The sequence below is a fragment of the Taudactylus pleione genome, unplaced genomic scaffold, assembly GCF_031769625.1.
Source record: "Taudactylus pleione unplaced genomic scaffold, aTauple2 ptg000066l, whole genome shotgun sequence".
Lineage (NCBI taxonomy): Eukaryota > Metazoa > Chordata > Amphibia > Anura > Myobatrachidae > Taudactylus > Taudactylus pleione.
The window spans coordinates 18,414,092-18,432,407 of NW_028284468.1; the positions used below are offsets into that span (position 1 = coordinate 18,414,092).

General features: G+C 46.2%; 1 protein-coding gene across 1 annotated transcript; it reads left to right on the forward strand.

Moving 5' to 3' along the window:
• The first annotated feature begins 1,817 nt into the window (after window positions 1-1,817).
• LOC148534502 (hemoglobin subunit alpha-3-like) lies at window positions 1,818-2,787 on the forward strand. The gene is made up of 3 exons (XM_088466895.1): window positions 1,818-1,912; window positions 2,184-2,388; window positions 2,659-2,787. The coding sequence occupies exons 1-3, from the start codon at window positions 1,818-1,820 to the stop codon at window positions 2,785-2,787; spliced, it is 429 nt and encodes a 142-aa protein (XP_088323021.1).
• Window positions 2,788-18,316: the final 15,529 nt, after the last annotated feature.

An 18,316-nucleotide genomic window follows, 5' to 3' on the forward strand; every position in this document is an offset into this window, starting at 1 on the left:
GTGTCTCAAAGCTGCTCAAAATGCTGGAAAATGCTAGTCGCTGACATTTTTCTGGCATTTTGCGCATGCGCAGTGAGGAAATCGCCAGGAAAATGGCGTCCGCGCCATTTCCCCTCCGATCTGCGCATGTGCAGTAGACTCTGGGCACACTCTATTGCCTAGAGTCTACTGATACTGCTGTGGCCTGCCATCCACATCAGTCGACTGCTGGCTGCCGAGGAGAGAGGACGGGGGCCCCGGAAGGAGAATGCACCCTCCTCTCTTAAGCTGTCCTTGCTTGCAACCAACTGTAATTTAGGTCCAAAGTCTAACAAAGTAAACTAAAGAAAACTAAAGAAGACAACTTATATCATCAGTGGCGGCAGAAAGTGAATTCAGTGCGACATTGGTACCCACTAACATTCTGATATACAGCAGTGAAACACATATTTACAAACCAAAAACATAGGTGCATACCCACATTGCACTACCCTTTACCAGCTTTTGCACTTGACAGAATTGATTGACTTGGCATTTTAGAAGGCCTGCTAACTACTATAAGAAATAAGCCATCTCAGATTTAGTGGGAAATGTATTAAACATTCTAAAGAGAGGAGAACCAATCAGATACTACCTAGCATTTAGCAAGTACATTCTAAAAAATGATAGGTAGCAGCTGATCGGTTGCTATAGGCAACTTCTCCACTTGGTCACTTTTCCACTCTTTAGAAGGTTTGATACAGCTCTCCCACAAATGCCACTTTTTCCAGTGCACCCTCCCCAAACCACATAGCTCAATGAGGCTCCAAACTTCAATGAGAATCCTACCAATAAGTTAAATTATAATTTTATACTGCCAAGTAGAACAACGTAGGTAAAAAGACTGGATTGGGTACGGGAAGACGGTGCTCGGGATCTCATCAGTCAAATTCCTGATGTCGGCATCCCGTCAGGGTTAAGATCCCGACACATGTCGGTTAGTATCCTAACCCTCCCCCTCTCCCTACCTATAATCCTCCATCCCCGCTGCCTAAACCTAACCTACCCTCCTAGTGCCTAAACCTAACCTCTCCCCTGCACCCTAAACCAAACCCTCCACCCTTAGTGCCTAACACTAACCTTCCTCCTAGTGACTACCCCTAACTTAGCATGCTGGCACCAGGATTCAGACAGGTGTCGGGAGTCCGGTGCTGGCATTCTAAGAACCGGCATCCCGACTGTTGGGATTATAACTACACCCCAAAACAAAACAGAGGTAAAAAAAAAAAGTATTTAAATAAATAAAGGGTACTACCATCCCTGCAAGTCTACTATTCTCGATCGAGGCCAGAGGAGCCCTCCAGAAAATTATTGAAACTATGCTGCATTTTTTTCATTTGAAATTGAAGGATCTAGTAAACTGTCACCATTTATCTTCTGGTGGGAATGCATTAATATTCATCATCTTTATGTAAATATATTGTATTTTATATTAGACTTCTGAATTGATACAATAGGATTCATGGGAAGCAACACTTATCATTGTAACTTACACATTTTTAACATAATATAAAACAGTATTTGGCATCCTAATTTACAATCTCCATAGAACATATGCATACACGCTGTGTTACATCCTGACATGCAGTCTCATGTAGCTGATCATCAGAATAATTGTACATAGACAGCACTTTTCTAGGAGAGATAATCACAGCACTTGGGTGTAACTCAGAGCTGACCAATAGTGGTGGAACAGTGCCAGGTGTGCTGACCCTTCCTCTATAAAATGGAAGTGACCCAGGAAACAGGCCAAACTTATCAGGTCTTTATCTCAGGCTCAGTAACCACTCACCAGAAAGATGACTTTCTCTGATGCTGAGAAGGCTGCAATTGTGGCCATTTGGCGCAAAGTCTCCAGAAATGTCAACGCTCTCGGTGCTGAAGCCTTGGAAAGGTAACATGACAACCTGCAATACATCTCTTAGTGTAACAGATTATTATTATTTAGGAGGAAAAAACAGAATGTATTAAAAGTGCCTTAGAGCTTATTTAATTTTCATATTTTTTTTTATATATATATATATATATATTCTTCAACTAATGACATATCTTAATCTTATGTAACCTGTAAATCATTTGATAGAATATTGAAAATGAAAAATAAAATTTGCTTAATTAGTGAGTTATTATTTGATATTTTACTAAATGTTGGCTTATGATTTTAGGATGTTTCTGAGCTTCCCTCAGACCAAGACTTACTTCAGCCACTTTGATGTGAGCCACGGGTCTGCTGATCTCCAGGTCCATGGGGGTAAGGTCCTCGCTGCCCTAGGAGATGCTGCTAAGCATCTGGATAACTTAGATGGAGCCCTGTCCAAGCTGAGTGACCTGCATGCATACAACCTGAGAGTGGACCCAGGAAACTTCAAGGTGAGACACATGACGAATTAATGTTTTCAGTGCTCACTAACACGGAATTATGCAAATATTATAAATATATATTTATGTGTCATTATTACAGGTATTTTATTAAACAGTATTTTAGAAATGTTCTACATTCTTAAATTAGTATATGTAAGTAAATGTATTCACAAATAATGGATAGGATAGCACTTAGATATGATTGTTTATTGAGTTATTCACTTGACTGATGTAGCTAAAGCTTGATGTGATAGTGACTGACATACATGTGTCTTGCAGCTGCTGTCTCACTGCATCCTGGTTGTTCTGGCTTCTCACTTCCCGGCTGAGTTTAATGCAACCACCCATGCTGCCTGGGACAAGTTCATCGCTGCTGTGTCCACTGTTCTTACCTCCAAATACAGATAATCCCACTGCTTGTAGCTTCTGTCTCTTGTACAGTATGATGTATGAAATGCCCAATCCTACTCATAGTGTAATAAATATTTCATTTTAAAATTTACATTCTGTTTCATATTGTAACATTATATTCTTATCAGGGTTGTATAATAAGTATAGTATAAATGGTAAGACAGTCATGCATTTATGGGATGTAAGTATTCCAGTATCCACAAGGTGTTGCATAAAACAGAGCAAAGTAACCAAGCTCCCAATTTGCTTACTAAGGGGATTTGTTTGCAGAGATCGGGTATCATTGTATCCAGTCAGAACGCCTTTGTGTTTTATTGTGAGAAAACAGCTTTGTTCTTATTATCATACAAACTCTAATATACATGCTAGAGATCTACTGTACATACATACAGTACAGGCGGTACATAAGTACAGTACAGGCAGTACATAAGTACTGTGTAGGCAGTACGTAAGTACAGTACAGGCAGTACATAAGTAAAGTATAGGCAGTACATAAGTACAGTATAGGCGGTACATAAGTACAGTACAGGCGGTACATAAGTACAGTACAGGCAGTACATAAGTACAGTATAGGCGGTACATAAGTACAGTACAGGCGATACATAAGTACAGTACAGGCAGTACATAAGTACAGTATAGGCAGTATATAAGTACAGTACAGGCAGTACATAAGTACAGTATAGGCAGTACATAAGTACAGTATAGGCGGTACATAAGTACAGTACAGACAGTACATAAGTACAGTATAGACGGTACATAAGTACAGTACAGGCAGTACATAAGTACAGTATAGGCAGTACATAAGTACACTCCAGCCTCCTCATGTGCCATTCCAGCCCACATTCATGAGTTCTCAACAGCCCCACTCTGCCCCCATAAACATGAAAGCAGGCATCATACCTCCAGCTCTCAGACAGCCCCTCCAGTTGCTCTTAGGCAGTAGGGCCCGTTATGCAGTGCCCCCTGTATTTTTGCCACATATGCAGTAACCCCCTTAGTCATGCCCCATATGCAGTCTCCCTAAAGTAGTACCCCTTATGCAGTGCTCCTAGCCCAGTACTTACCTGACCACACTGGCTCCCCCTACCGCTGCCTCCAACTGGATCTAACTAGATCCAGCAGGCACGCAGGCTCACATCGCGGGTGATGTCATGACGTCATCTGCGCACTGCATCACTAGGAATGCTAGCCTCTGAAGCGATCAGAGGCTTCTTTAGCCTCTGATCGCTTCAGAGGCCAGTGTTCACAGTTGCAGTTGCCACTGCGGGGTCTGCTGTTTGTTAGGAGCCGCAGCACAACTAAGGTCAAGCTGCATGTGGCTCGAGAGCCACAGGTTGGCCACCCTTGCTATAAAGGAAGTCTCTGGGCACTGTTCAGGTGCCAGAATATTAGGCTCTATATCTTAATCCAGTGTTTGTTCCTATCTGAACTTCCAGTGTGATTCTTAGTGATTGATCCAGTTTGTTTGACTATTCTCCTCACCTGCTCCCCTGGTACTGGTCCTAGTGATTCCTGGTATTGACTACAGCTATTCCTTGTCCTAATTCCTAACCCATTCATGATCCTTACGCTCCAGTTCATCAGTCTCTGCCTGCCCTCAGTTCCTTTATACCACCAGCCCGTATAGTGGAAACCAGACAGATGGCTGCAACCTGCATATCGAGTAAAGCGAAGCACAAATCCCCTTGTGAGAGTCCCTGGTGAAAGTCATGATACATTAGACACCATGCCTATGTTCTGGCTATATGCCAACTCCAAAGTGTACAGTCTGCATCCACACCATCCATCCATGAGTTGGGACAAAATTATTCCTAGTTAGGTTTACTTGCCACTCCCCCCTCCCCTTTATTTTATAAATCAGTGCAAATTTTATGAATCCCTCCACCGATTTTTAAAACAAATTCAGCACTTATATGTTATGTAGGGTAAACTGACTTACAAGTACCATGCACCTGCCCTTTATCCAACTCTATATATTCTAGGATAAGACAATCTATATAGTCCCAGTCGCACTTCAGAGCTCCTCTGCACACTTTGATGGTGTCACGGCAACACAGATGCATTGAAAGATGTCACCAAACTGAAAGCTGCAAGGAGTCAGGCTCATGATGGTGTAGCTAAGTAGTTACACTGTGGTACCACAACAGGGTATTATTTATTTATTAACAGTTTCTTATATAGCGCAATATATTCCATTGCACTTCACAATTGGAAACATTAATATAACAAAACTAGGTAATAACAGACAGATATAGAGGTAGGAAGGCCCTGTTCGCAAGCTTACAATCTATAGGGTAGAAGGTTTAGTGGTGGCATTGGTGCCTCCCAAGACCCGACACCCTAGTCTGTACACTGATTGGGCTCTTTAAACCTGTATAGCCTGAAACATCAAATAACATATATAATAAATATTACAGTTGGCATTATAGGGATATTTAGCATTATATGGATAATATGGCTCCATTGTCCACTGGGGCTTAGGAAGGAGGCCAGGGATGTAGCTAGATCATTGTGGGCCCCAGAGCAACATTATTAAGGAGCTCCCATCCTAATGCTTCTAGAGAGACACATCTCTTCGCAGCAGTTGTTAATTTTATGCCCCATAGTAGTGCCCTAGATCATTTAGTGCTAAAGTTCACATTTACCACTCAGTGGCCTCAGTTCATCTTATGCCGCATTGTAGTGCTGCCAGTTCACAATATGCCACATTGCAGTGCCACCAGTTCACTGTATGCCACTTAGACATTATGCTACACAGTGCCCTCAGTTCACATTGTGCCACAGTTTCACCAGAACATATTATCTCACATTGTAAAGCCCTAAGTTCATATTATGCCACACTGGAGGGTTCACAGAATATATTATACCATATTGTAATGACTACAGTTATATTGTACCAGATTATAGTACTCCCAGGTCATATTATGCCATTTTACATTGTTCCCAATTCAGAATACACCACATTATAGTGCCTCCGTACATTATAACATCCACTACATACGCCCCGCTTAATATTATAATATCCACTACATAATGTACACTACTCACTGAAAATAAAATCTCATTATATAATATCTTATTATCTGGTTCTCCATCCCTATTGGCAGCTTTGAATCATATATGACAGTCTGACGTCTGCAGGGCTTCCAGCACTGAGACAATTTCAGTTTACAGTGAGTGTAAAGACAGGAGAGGAAGGGTGGAGACCAACCAGCCCCCTACCTGAGACTGATATTTCCTAATGAAGGAAATTCCATTTTGATTGTAGATTTCCTTAATTTCAGAACAGTACTAATGTTGCAAATTAACCCCTGCCAGGCAGCTCACTTCACAAAGGCTGTAATCAAGGAGAAGCCTAATCAGTTCTGTGCTCACTGCTTAGCTCAGCTGTATCTGTGAGGGTGAAATGGGAGTGTGGGAGATGGATCATTTCAGTGTGGAGCTTTACTGAGAGGGACAGAGCTTTACTGAGAGGGACAGAGACTGCTATCTATATTATGAATCTCTCTTTTCAGGCCACGCAACGGGCCAGACTCAATTGTTCAGCACAGGGCCGTATACATAGAGTACAACAGCACTGCAGGTGGAACCGTCCACCCACCGCAATCACTATATGCCGGGCGCCCGCTGCTATATATATATTAATACAGATGCGGTGTGCAGCTTCCAGCTCTTTCACTAAAGCTGCAGTGGCATGTCACTCTTGTACTCTCAGGTCTGCCTCCCGACCCTGTCCTGCACAGTCTGTTGGGATGGGAGAGACATCATAAGGTAATGATGTCTCTCCTCCTACAATTCCTAGTGTGAGGAGCTGTTGGGTCTGGTGCGCAGTAGGTATCAGTGGTGCGGCGTCCGGCAGTGAGCACTGTAGCAGATCGCAGTCACAGTGATAGGTCCGGCAGCGGCATCCAGCACCAGCAGGCCCCCGTTTACTGCCAGACCTGGCGACAGCAGGTGCGTGTCAGTGGGGAGTCAGTTTAATCCCTGACGGAAAGACTCATTATCAGTGGCTCTATTCTAATGAAGCAGACAGTACATATACAAACAATACATATACAATAAAGAGCCTTGGGGGGGTGCATGGATGCTCTTTCTTGCACACGGCACCAAATTGTGTAGTTATGGCTCTGGTTTAGCTGGCATTTTCAGAAACCTGATAGATAACTATATGACCTGGGTCTGAGGGCCCCTAAGCCTCTGGGCCCCATAACAATGGCGCCATCTGCATCCAGTATAGCTATCTCCATAGAAGGAGTCTGAGGGATGGATATGTTAAGGTTCGCCCATAAGGTGAACTCTGCCACTCGTCAAGTGGGGAAAAAATCAGGGGACAAATACAGGAAGCAAAAAGTACAGAGAATATCAGACCACTAATACCACTTTGAAATCTAAATTCCTGGCTTCAACCTGGCTCGGACTCGAGACATTGAGCACAGGTTGAAGTCAGGCTACTCCTTTCACACTTAGGGGAACGACCCAGGTTATCATCACCCTTCACACCGGACTTGGGTCTTGCAGTAACCTGGGTATTCCAGCATTCACTGGGGACTTGGAGATGATCTAATGTCCAAGCTCCACTGTGCCTGGCCAATCAATTTGTTTTAGGCTTGACCTGTGTCTTTCACACTTGAGCCAGATCGTCAACCCGGGTTGCAAGTCCCAGTAAAAACCCTGCTAGCAAGCAGGCTCGCGGATCCGGGACTGTCAACCCAGGCACCTTTCCCAGGTTTAGGCTTAAGGGTCTCATTCAGCTTGGATCGCACGCATCCACGCGTTGCGAAATCAGGCAAATGTCTGCAATCAGAGCATACCAAGATGCCCACCAGCTTATAAAGCTGCCCACTTCCCATTACATACATCCGCAAGTCAGCATCAAGTAACATCGGACCCATACGCACAGTTGTGGTTGAGCTTGACCTGACTCACAAACTGCAAAGCTTCCTGACACCATCTAGACCAGGGGTCTGGGAACTTTTTTACCTTTTACTCCAAAATATATTTAGATACGCTGACATTACCCCCTTGATTTGAAAGGAAGGAAATCATATAGCAGTGCCCCCATATAATGCCCCTGTAGTAGTGCCCCCATATAATGCTCCTGTAGTAGTGCCCCCATAGTTATGCTCCTGTAGTAGTACCCCCATATAATGCCCCTGTAGTAGTGCCCCCATATAGTGCCCCTGTAGTAGTGCCCCATATAATGCCCCTGTAGTAGTGCCCCCATATAATACCCCTGTAGTGCCGCTTTTACAAAACAAAAAAACCCCAAAACACTTACCTTAAACCCCGCTCCTGCATTCGCAGCCGTCCTGTCCACCCGTCTGCTCCTCAGAACTATGGGAGAGACGTTATGACGTCTCGCCCATAGTGCACATGGAGAGAGTCGGAAGCTGGAGTTCAGAAGAGAACTCCAGCCTCCGGCTAATGCGGCGTTGCAGGGAAGGAGCCGGACGCCCGCTGGTAATAACATCTCAGCGGGCGTCTGGCTTAGAGCCTCCCTGCGGCACAGCCGGACATGCATATGAATCATTCTATATTATGAAATGATTCATATGCATGCCCGGCTGTCCATCCATTACCCCCACGAATTTCATTTTTACCCCATGTGGGGTAATTTACCCCTGTTCCCTGACCACTGATCTAGACCTCTGACTGCGTATGCCATTACTGGGCCTTATTTATGCATGCCCCTGTAACGGTGTTAAAATGCATAAGGTGTGCCTATGACCACCTCCCCTCTCCACCCTCAAATAGCACTTCCTGTCAATCATTTCTCAGTGGCTCTGCATGTCCGCTGCTTTTGCTTTCGCAATGCCATCGGCCAGTTCGCGTAGGCATGTGCAGAACACAAACATCGACCGGGCGCGTGCGAACGCAGACTTGCGAACCAAGCTGGATGAGGCCCTAAGTCTGAAAGGGGTATAAGAGTACAAAGGCCTATAATTTGTGATTTAAGGTAAGTAGGCCATCAGATTAAGTTGCTTTAGTTAAACTTATAAGGGGCGAGAATGACTAAACATGAGTTTTAGAGATGTAAATTTCATCATAACACCCATGCCTAAATGTAATTCCCTTTATACTACGTGTTTTGGTTTTGGATCTGGATCTTTCTTCGTGTTTTGGATCTGGATTGGTTTTGCCAAAACCACCCTTCCGTGTTTTGGGTTCTGGGTTTTATGTTTTGGATCTGTATTTTTTTGGAAAAAAGCATAAAAACAGCTAAAATCACAGAATTTGTGTTTTTTTTGTTCCTACGCTATTATTAACCTCAATAACATTAATTTTCACTCATTTCCAGTCCATTCTGAACACCTCACACCTCACAATATTGTTTTTAGGCCAAAAGGTTGCACCGAGGTAGCTGGATGACTATGCTAAGCGACACGAGTGGGCGGCACAAACACGTGGTCCATCTAGGAGTGACACTGCAGTGGCAGACAGGATGGCAGTTTGAAAAACTAGGCCCCAAACAGTACATAATGCAAAGAAAAAAAAGAGGTGCAAAATGGAATTGTCCCTGGGCCCTCCCACCCACCCTTATGTTGTATAAACAGGACATGTACACTTTAACAAACCAATCATTTCAGCTCCAGGGTCTGCCGCACGACTGTGACTGAAATGATTGATTTGTTTGGCCCCCACAAAACAAGCTGGCAATTAATCTATCCCTGCACAAACTGGCTCTACAGAGGCAAGGTATCATCCTCATCCTTTGTTGATGCACGTGCGGCTAACGCGCACACAAACACAGAAAATAAACACTTTTTAAATGTTTTAATTTTTTGGGCACTTTGGGGGTTACACCACCCTTCAACAGACGAGCCAGCCGGCCCTTGATTTATGACACAGGCGCATGCTTGGCGCTGCTGCTTTGTTGATACACGTGCGGCTTCTGCACACACAATTCACAAGCACAGAAAAACATCATTTATTTTTTTTTGGAGCACACTTTGGGGGTTACACCACCCTTCAACGGACGAGCCAGGCGGCCCTTGACTTATGACACAGGTGCACGCTTGGTGCTGTTACTTTGTTGATGCACATGCGGCTACTGCGCAGACAATTCACAAACACAAAAAAATTATTTTAATATTTTTTTTGGAGCGCACTTTGGGGGCTACACCACCCTTCAACAGACGAGCCAGCCGGCTCTTGATTTATGACACAGGCGCACGCTTGGCGCTGCTACTTTGTTGATGCATGTGCGGCTACTGCACACACAATTTACAAACACAGAAAAAAATCATTTTTTATTTTTTTTGGAGTGCACTTTGGGGGTTACACCACCCTTTAACATACGAGCCAGCCGGCCCTTGATTTATGACACAGGCGCACGCTTGGCGCTGCTACTTTGTTGATACACGTGCGGCTACTGCGCACACAATTCACAAAAAGATTTTGTTTTTTTGCACTTGGGGGGAGCACCCCTGATGGACAGATCACCCCCTGGACAACACTACAGCACCCCTTTAGCACTACAGCCTTTATGGGACACTGCACAACACAGCCCAGCCAGCCCCTATGGACTTTGGAGTGGACACAGCCCCTATGGACAACAGCAGCACAACACAGCCCAGCCGGCCCTAACCCCCACCCATCCTCTTCACTGTGCACAGCCATAGTGAAAAATGGCGCAGACGCGGGGACCTTTTATAGAATCCAAAACCCGCAAGATCCGACAGCGGGATGATGACGTTTTGCCTCGATTTCAGATCCGAGTCAGGCGGGAAAACCCGAGCCGAACTCAGTTCCAGGCTTGGATCAGGGGGAGCTGGGGAGGGGGGGGTGTTCGGATTTCATGAATCCGAACCCGCCCATCCCTACTTTATACAATATATAAGCTTAGTATGCATTCTAGTTTTAGCATGACACATTAAAACAAATGTTGCAGAAGGGCCAGACATGCCAATTTTGCAAGTCCATCTCTTCTTGGGAGGAGAGTTTGAAAATTTGATTTCTCTGTTTCTAATTAATCAAATGAAGTTTAAACAACACAAAATTAAGCCAAAGTTTGCATGTGAATAGCCCATGTTACTGTCAGGCGCATAAACAGCCTGTGAAGAAGGTATAGCAAGCCTAAAAAGAGTGAGACTAGCATGTAACAACCAAGCTCAGTGAGTACATTTTCGGCAGTATTATGGCGAATTACTAGAGAATTTCATCTCGCCGGTTTACTAAAGCCCAAACTACTGGAAGCCCTCAGAGAATCCACATTTTAGAATACAATAGAACATGGGAGCTCCAGGAATGTTTTTACCAATACAAGAAGGTGGAATGATGTTGTGAGGACCCCCACATTGTAGGCCTCTTCTCCATGGTTCCATCAGCCCTGGCTGGCTGGTCAAGCCTAGAACTGCATAGTTAAAAATCAAGGGGACCCTATGCTCTTTGTCTTCCCAATTTATACACTACTAGCCTACATTTAAAGACCTAGGGCTAGTTTTAAAAAACTGGCAGATTTGTGGCAGGTTTCCAGTGGATTTGCTGCAGGATAGGGGCTTAGGGGGTCTATTTACTAAGCAGTGTTAGGAGACAGAGTGAAAAGTGATAAGAAAGTAATAAGGTGCCAGCCAACCAGTTCCCAGCTGTCATTTTTCAAACACAGCCTGTGAGATGACAGTTGGGAGCTGTCTGGCTGGCACCTTATTACTTTCTTATCACTTTTCACTGTCTCCTAACACTGCTTAGTAATTAGACCCCTTAGAAACTGTTGGAAATTGACAACGGTTTTAAAAGTCAGTCAAACCATTGCTTACTAAGGGCCTGATTCGGATTTGTACGCAATTCCGATAGTCTACATACAAATCCGATGTTTTGAGGTCTGCGCATGCGCAGGACCCGGTCTGTGCATGTGCAGAATGAGTCATGCATTATCGCTCGAAGTCCTCTCTTAGCCGCAGGGCCGTTCTAGAAGAAGGGGGAGTATCGTCCCCGTTTTGTAGGAGTGGTGAGCCAGGGTCTGCGACGGATGGAAACTTCCTGGACCCAGCTGACCAGTTGCGATGGCAAGTCTGAGTAATCATCGGCTTACACATACTGGCCAAGAGCTGCAACCATCACGATAGTGATCGGATGCTGCGTTTTTCAGACACAGCAGTCAGATCGCAGATGCATGCAAGAGGCGCCACCTGCTGCATTTGCATTTAGTTGTACAGCATTGCACAGCCACTTCCCTGCAGCTGTACAATACCGTCCACAACAGAATCAGGCCCTAAATACTGTATATTCAGCACCAAAACTGACGCTGATGTCCATCGGCTTTAAAATTAATTGAAATGTTAAAATGTTTTGCCGCTTTAGAAATATGCAATACCCATTAGTTAAGATTAAGACGAATAAATCTGCAATATCTGCTGGGTCTCAGTCATAGGATTTTGCATCTGTTGTTAATCTTGAGCAGGCGGGTGGTTTTTAAAGCAAATTTCCTTGGTACTCTCTCTCCGTTACTATATAAACTACATCGGATAAAGAATTTTATTGCGCAACTTGTTTAATTAAATAAAGTTTATTTTTATTTGTGTTTTTTTTGCGATTTATTTTGTTATCCCTGTCCATTAAACTGGAACCACCAGGATAGCAAAGTTGTTGGACTCACAATCTAGTTGATATCACCAGTGCCCTCAGCCCAAGAGAATCAAGATTGAGGGCCCCATTGTTTACTTCATGGGAGTGGTAGCCTCGGTAAGGAGAAATGCTGTTTTTAGTGGTAAGAATATAACAGACACCAATCCTGCTCTATTCAACCTGTGTCTATTAGTCTCTATTAGGGGTGTTTTCTGTTTTGGTTCTGGATCTGGATCTTTCTTCGTGTTTTGGATCTGGATTGGTTTTGCCAAAACCACCCTTCCGTGTTTTGGGTTCTGGGTTTAGTGTTTTGGATCTGTATTTTTTTTTAAAAAAGCATAAAAACAGCTAAAATCACAGAATGTGTTGGTTCTTCTGCTCCTATGCTATTATTAACCTCAATAACCTTAATTTCCACTCATTTCCAGTCTTTTCTGAACACCTCACACCTCACAATAGTGTTTTTATGCCCAAAAAGTTGCACCGAGGTAGCTGGATGACTATGCTAAGCGACACGAGTGGGCGGCACAAACACGTGGCCCATCTAGGAGTGACACTGCAGTGGCAGACAGGATGGCAGTTTGAAAAACTAGGCCCCAAACAGTACATAATGCAAAGGAAAAAAAGAGGTTGTATAAATAGGACATGCACACTTTAACAAACCAATCATTTCAGCGCCAGGGTCTGCCACATGACTGTGGCTGAAATGATTGGTTCGTTTGGGCCCCCACAAAACAAGCTGGCAATTAATCTGTCCCTGCACAAACTGGGTCTACGGAGGCAAGATGTCATCCTCATCCTCCTCATTCACAGATTCCTCACCCTCTTCAGTGTTGTGTACATCCTAATCCTCACAGAGTATTAATTTGTCCCCGCTGGAATCCACCACCACAGATCCCTCTGTACGTTCTGGAGGCTGGTCTCCCTGGAAGAGTTGATAATTCATTTTTATGGACATCATCTTCTCCACATTTTGTGGAAGCAACCTCCTACGCCTTTCGCTGACAAGGTTCCCGGCTGCACTAAACACTCTTTCGGAGTACACACTGGATGGGGGCAACTCAGGCAAAATAGAGCCAGTTTGTACAGGGGCCTCCAAATTGCCTCTTTTTCCTGCCAGTACAGGTACGGACTGTCTGACATGCCTACTTAAATGCTGTCACCGATGTAATCCTTTAACAGACAGACGCACGCTTGTCGCTGCTGCTTTGAGGATGCAGGTGCGGCTACTGCGCATACATTTCACACACAAACACAGAAAAAAAGATTATTTTATTTTGGTTGGAGCGCACTTTGGGGGTTACACCACCCTTTAACAGACAGACGCACGCTTGTCGCTGCTGCTTTGAGGATGCAGGTGCGGCTACAGCCCACACAATTCACAAAGACAGAAAAAAAAAAGAAGAATTTTTTTTTTTTTGGAGTGCACTTTGGGGATTACAGCACCCTTTAACGGACAAGCCAGCTGGCCCTTTTCTTATGACACAGGCGCACGCTTGGCGCTGCTCCTTTGTTGATGCACGTGCAGCCACAGTGCACACAATTCACAAACACAGAAAATAATTCCTCCACCATTCTGTCAGTGGTGACAGTATCATATGCAGTGACAGTAGACATGTCAGAAATTGTTGGCACGTCCTTCAGTCCGGACCAGATGTCCAAACCGGCCCTTGACTTATGACACAGGCGCACGCTTGGCGCGGCTGCTGTGTTGATGCACGTGCGGCTACTGCGCATACATTTCGCACACAAACACAGAAAAAAAAGAATTGTTTATTTTGTTTGGAGTGCACTTTGGGGGTTACACCACCCTTTAACAGACGAGCCAGCCGGCCCTTTACTTATGATAGACAGACGCACGCTTGGCGCTGCTCCTTTGTTGATGCACGTGCGGCTACTGCGCACACAATTCACAAACACAAAAAAATATTTTTTTATTTTGTTTGGAGTGCACTTTGGGGGTTACAGTAACCCTTTAACAGATGAGCCAGCCGGCCCTTTACTTATGACACAGGCGCATGCTTGGCGCTACTTTGTTGATGCACGTTCACAGTGGTGGGCTGGGCCGGGGGGCAGGGTGCCATGTGCCCCCCGGGCCGCAGCATCATGCGGGCCGTGGGCCACGGGCAGTCTGTGTCACTGTGACACAGACTGCACCGCGTGTGTAGCACTGACCGGACGGAGTTCGGTCAGCGCTACACAAGTGACAAACACACAGCCGCCGGCAGCGGCAGCTGTGTGTTTGTTTTGATCAGCAGCCAATGAGAGTCTGTCAGACTCTCATTAGCTGCTGCTGCTCCCACTGCGGGAGCCGCTCCATCTTCCGGCTCCCGCAGTGGGCAATGGGAGAGGCGTCATGATGTCCTGACGTCATGACGTCTCTCCCATAATGCAGAGCGGCCCGGCCCAGGAAGGACAGACGGAGGAGCGGATGGTGACGGCGGGAGCGTGGATTCAGGTAAGTGTTTTTTTTTTTTTTAACTACGTGTGTCTACTGGCAGGGGGGGCTGGCACTACAAGGGGGAGACCACTACTGAGGGCACCACAAGGGGGGAACCACTACTGGAGGCACTGCAAGGGGGGGACTACTACTAATGGGGGCAATACAAGGGGGGGACTACTACTACTGGGGGCACTACAAGGGGGGGACTACTGGGGGCACTACAAGAGGGGGGGCACTACAAAGGAGGAACCACTACTGGGGGCACTACAAGAGGGAGGGACTACTACTGGGGGCACTACAAGAGGGAGACCACTACTGGGGGTACTACAAGGGGGAGATCACTACTGGGGGCACTACAGGGGGGGCACAACAAGGGGGGACCACTATTGGGGATTATAACTGGGGGCACTTCAAGGAGGGACTACAACTGGGGGGACTACTACTGGGGGCACTACAAGGGGGGGACTACTACTTCAAGGGGGGACTACTACCAGGGCACTACAAGGGGGGGACTACTACTACTATGGGCACTACAAGGGGAGGGGACTACTACTAGGGGCACTACATAGGGGGGAAGGGACTACCACTGGGGGCACTGCATCGAGGGACCACTGCTGGGGGCTCTATAAAAACGGCAATACTGGGGGTACTGCATAGGGCGGAGACTACAACTGGGGCCACTATTTAAGGGGCACTGCATAAGGGTTACCACTATTGGAGGCACTGCATGGGGTGTGGACTGCTACTGGGGGCACTATATAAGGAGCACTGCATAGGGGGTACTGCGCAGGGGGGACCACTACTGGGGGCACTGTATAAGGGGCACTGCATAGGAAGGATCACTACTGGGGGCACTACTGGAGGCCTGCATAAGGGGGTCCTCTCCTGGAGCACAGGGGGGCATTGCATATGGGCACCACGACGGGGCTGTCCCTAATCTTTATTTTTACTTTACATTAATCCTGTATGGACCCGCCTCCTCCCTGGAACACTTGAGGGGGGGTGGGTCGCCGTAGCACTCACATTCTTCGGGCACCCTGGCTACACGCTACTCCTCTGCCAGGGCCACCTGCATGCATTTGCCCCCCAGGCTAAAAGTTGCCAGCCAGCCCCTGCATGTGCAGCTACTGCGCACACAATTCACAAAGACAGAAAAAAAAAATATTATTTGGAGTGCACTTTGGGGGTTACAGCACCCTTTAATAGACGAGCCAGCCGGCCCTTTACTTATGACACAGGTGCACGCTTGGCGCTACTTTGTTGATGCACGTGCAGCTACTGCGCACACAATTCACAAACACAGAAAAAATAATTTTTTTTTTGCACTTGGGGGGAGCACCCTTGATGGACAGAGCACCCCCTAGACAACATTACAGCACCCCTTTAGGACTGGGACACTGCACAGGACTTTGGAGTGGACACAGTCCCTATGGACAACTGACTGCACAACACAGTCCAGCCAGCCCCTATGGACTTTGGAGGAGTGGACACAGCCCCTATGGACAACAGCAGCACAGCACAACACAGCCAGCCCCTATGGACTTTGGAGGAGTGGACACAGGCCCTATGGACAACAGCAGCACAGCACAACACTACACTACACTACACAGCCCAGCCAGCCCTAACTCCCACCCTCCCTCTTCACTGTCCACAACCAAGTGAGAAAATGGCACCGACGCGGGTACCTTATATAGAATCCAAAACTCGCGAGGGGGGGGGCACGTTTTTTGGGCACCCTGGCTACACACTACTCCTCTGCCAGGGCCGCCTGCATGCATTTGCCCCCCAGGCTAAAAGTTGCCAGCCAGCCCCTGCTTGTAATAGGTCCCTGAACTGTCTACTATATATAGGAAAATGTTAATGATAGTTATAGTAATGTCATCTCCAAGGACCATGTATAGTACCCTAAACGCTGTCTATTATATAGGATAGTGATTATTATAATAATGTCATCTCCATGGACCTTGTAGTAGGACCCTAAACTCTGCCTATTATATAGGATAGTGATAGTTGTAATATTGTAATCTCCAAAGGAGATGGGTATGAAATACTGGCTGCTCAATAGCCGCTGGTTGAAATCCCGACGCCGGAACCCTGCACAGTCAAGATCCCGAGGGGTGGTAAGTATGCTATCCCTAACCCTCTTCCCCCCCTAATCCTAACCCTCCCTTAGTGGTGCCTAACCGTAACCTCCCCCCGGTGTTGCCTAACCCTAACCTCCCCTTCCTGCACCCTGAACGTAGGGGGGTGCCTAATCCTAACCTTCCCCCAATGGTGCCTAACCTTAACCCCCCCTCCCTGCAGCCTAACTTTAACCTTCCCCCAGTGGTGCCTAACCCTAACCCCACCTCCCCGCAGCCTAACCTTAACCTGCCTGGGAGGGGTGCCTAACCCTAATGCCCCCCCGGGGGTGCCTAAACCTAACACTCCCATCACCGGGGACAGTGCGCTACTTACCTCAGTTCGGACATTCCACATTCCATCCGTTCGGAATGCAGACACTAGTATCCTGATGTCATTCGGGATAATGGTGTCGGAGATTTTGCCGGGGATCGGGATTCTGGCATCGGTATATCAAAGGCTGGTATCCCATCCATCTGAATTTTCACTGGATCCCCTCCAAAGGCCTTAGTAGGACCCTGCACTCTGTCTATTACACATAGGAAAGTGATAGTGATACTAATATCTTTCCAAAGGACCTTGTAGTAGGACCCTACACTCTGTCTATAAATAGGATATGGAATATGTAATTTATAGTGATAATAATGTTATCCCCAAGGACCTTGTAGTAGGACCCTGAACTTTGTCTATTTTACATAGGAAAGTGATATTGATACCTTCAATATCCATATTTACTTTAGTAGAAATGGCTGATATGTTTTTAACACACAGGGTATAAAGCATACATTGATTCAGAGGTATGTTTTTTTGCAGCAGCATGACTGCATCTTTATGCTAATGCCGCAACTGATGGGATCTTTACAGATGCCCACCGGCTGTGGCGCTAATCTGTCGATGTATGTATTAAGATGCACTTTTGGCGGCACATCGGTCGCACCATTGGATAGTGCACCAGCCCTATGGAGGCACAGATTATCTGTCTGAACATGGCCGTTATGAAATCAGGGCATCTGTGGTAAAAGACACAGTTGCTGACACCGACATGCAAGGAACTGTTTAGCACCTACCCTGTTACCACCCAGACAGCCCACTGACACTGCCTCTCTCTGCGTCCACATTCATTCTGCATCTGTCCAGAGGTAACTATCCGGATGCATGTGCAGTGCAGCTCAGATGCATACACGGACTGACAACATCGGCCACTAGGGTGCGGCATTAACTTACTGTACCACATACCTCTGAATCACGTCCACAGTAGTAAGCTAAAGGATTAAGGCCCTCATTCAGAGCCGCTCGCTATTTGCGGTTGTTCGTTCTAAAACAAGGGGTGGCTATTCAAATGAACCGTTCGCTAATTGCGGTCTGTTCACGCCTCTAAGTCTGAACGAGCAAGCAAAA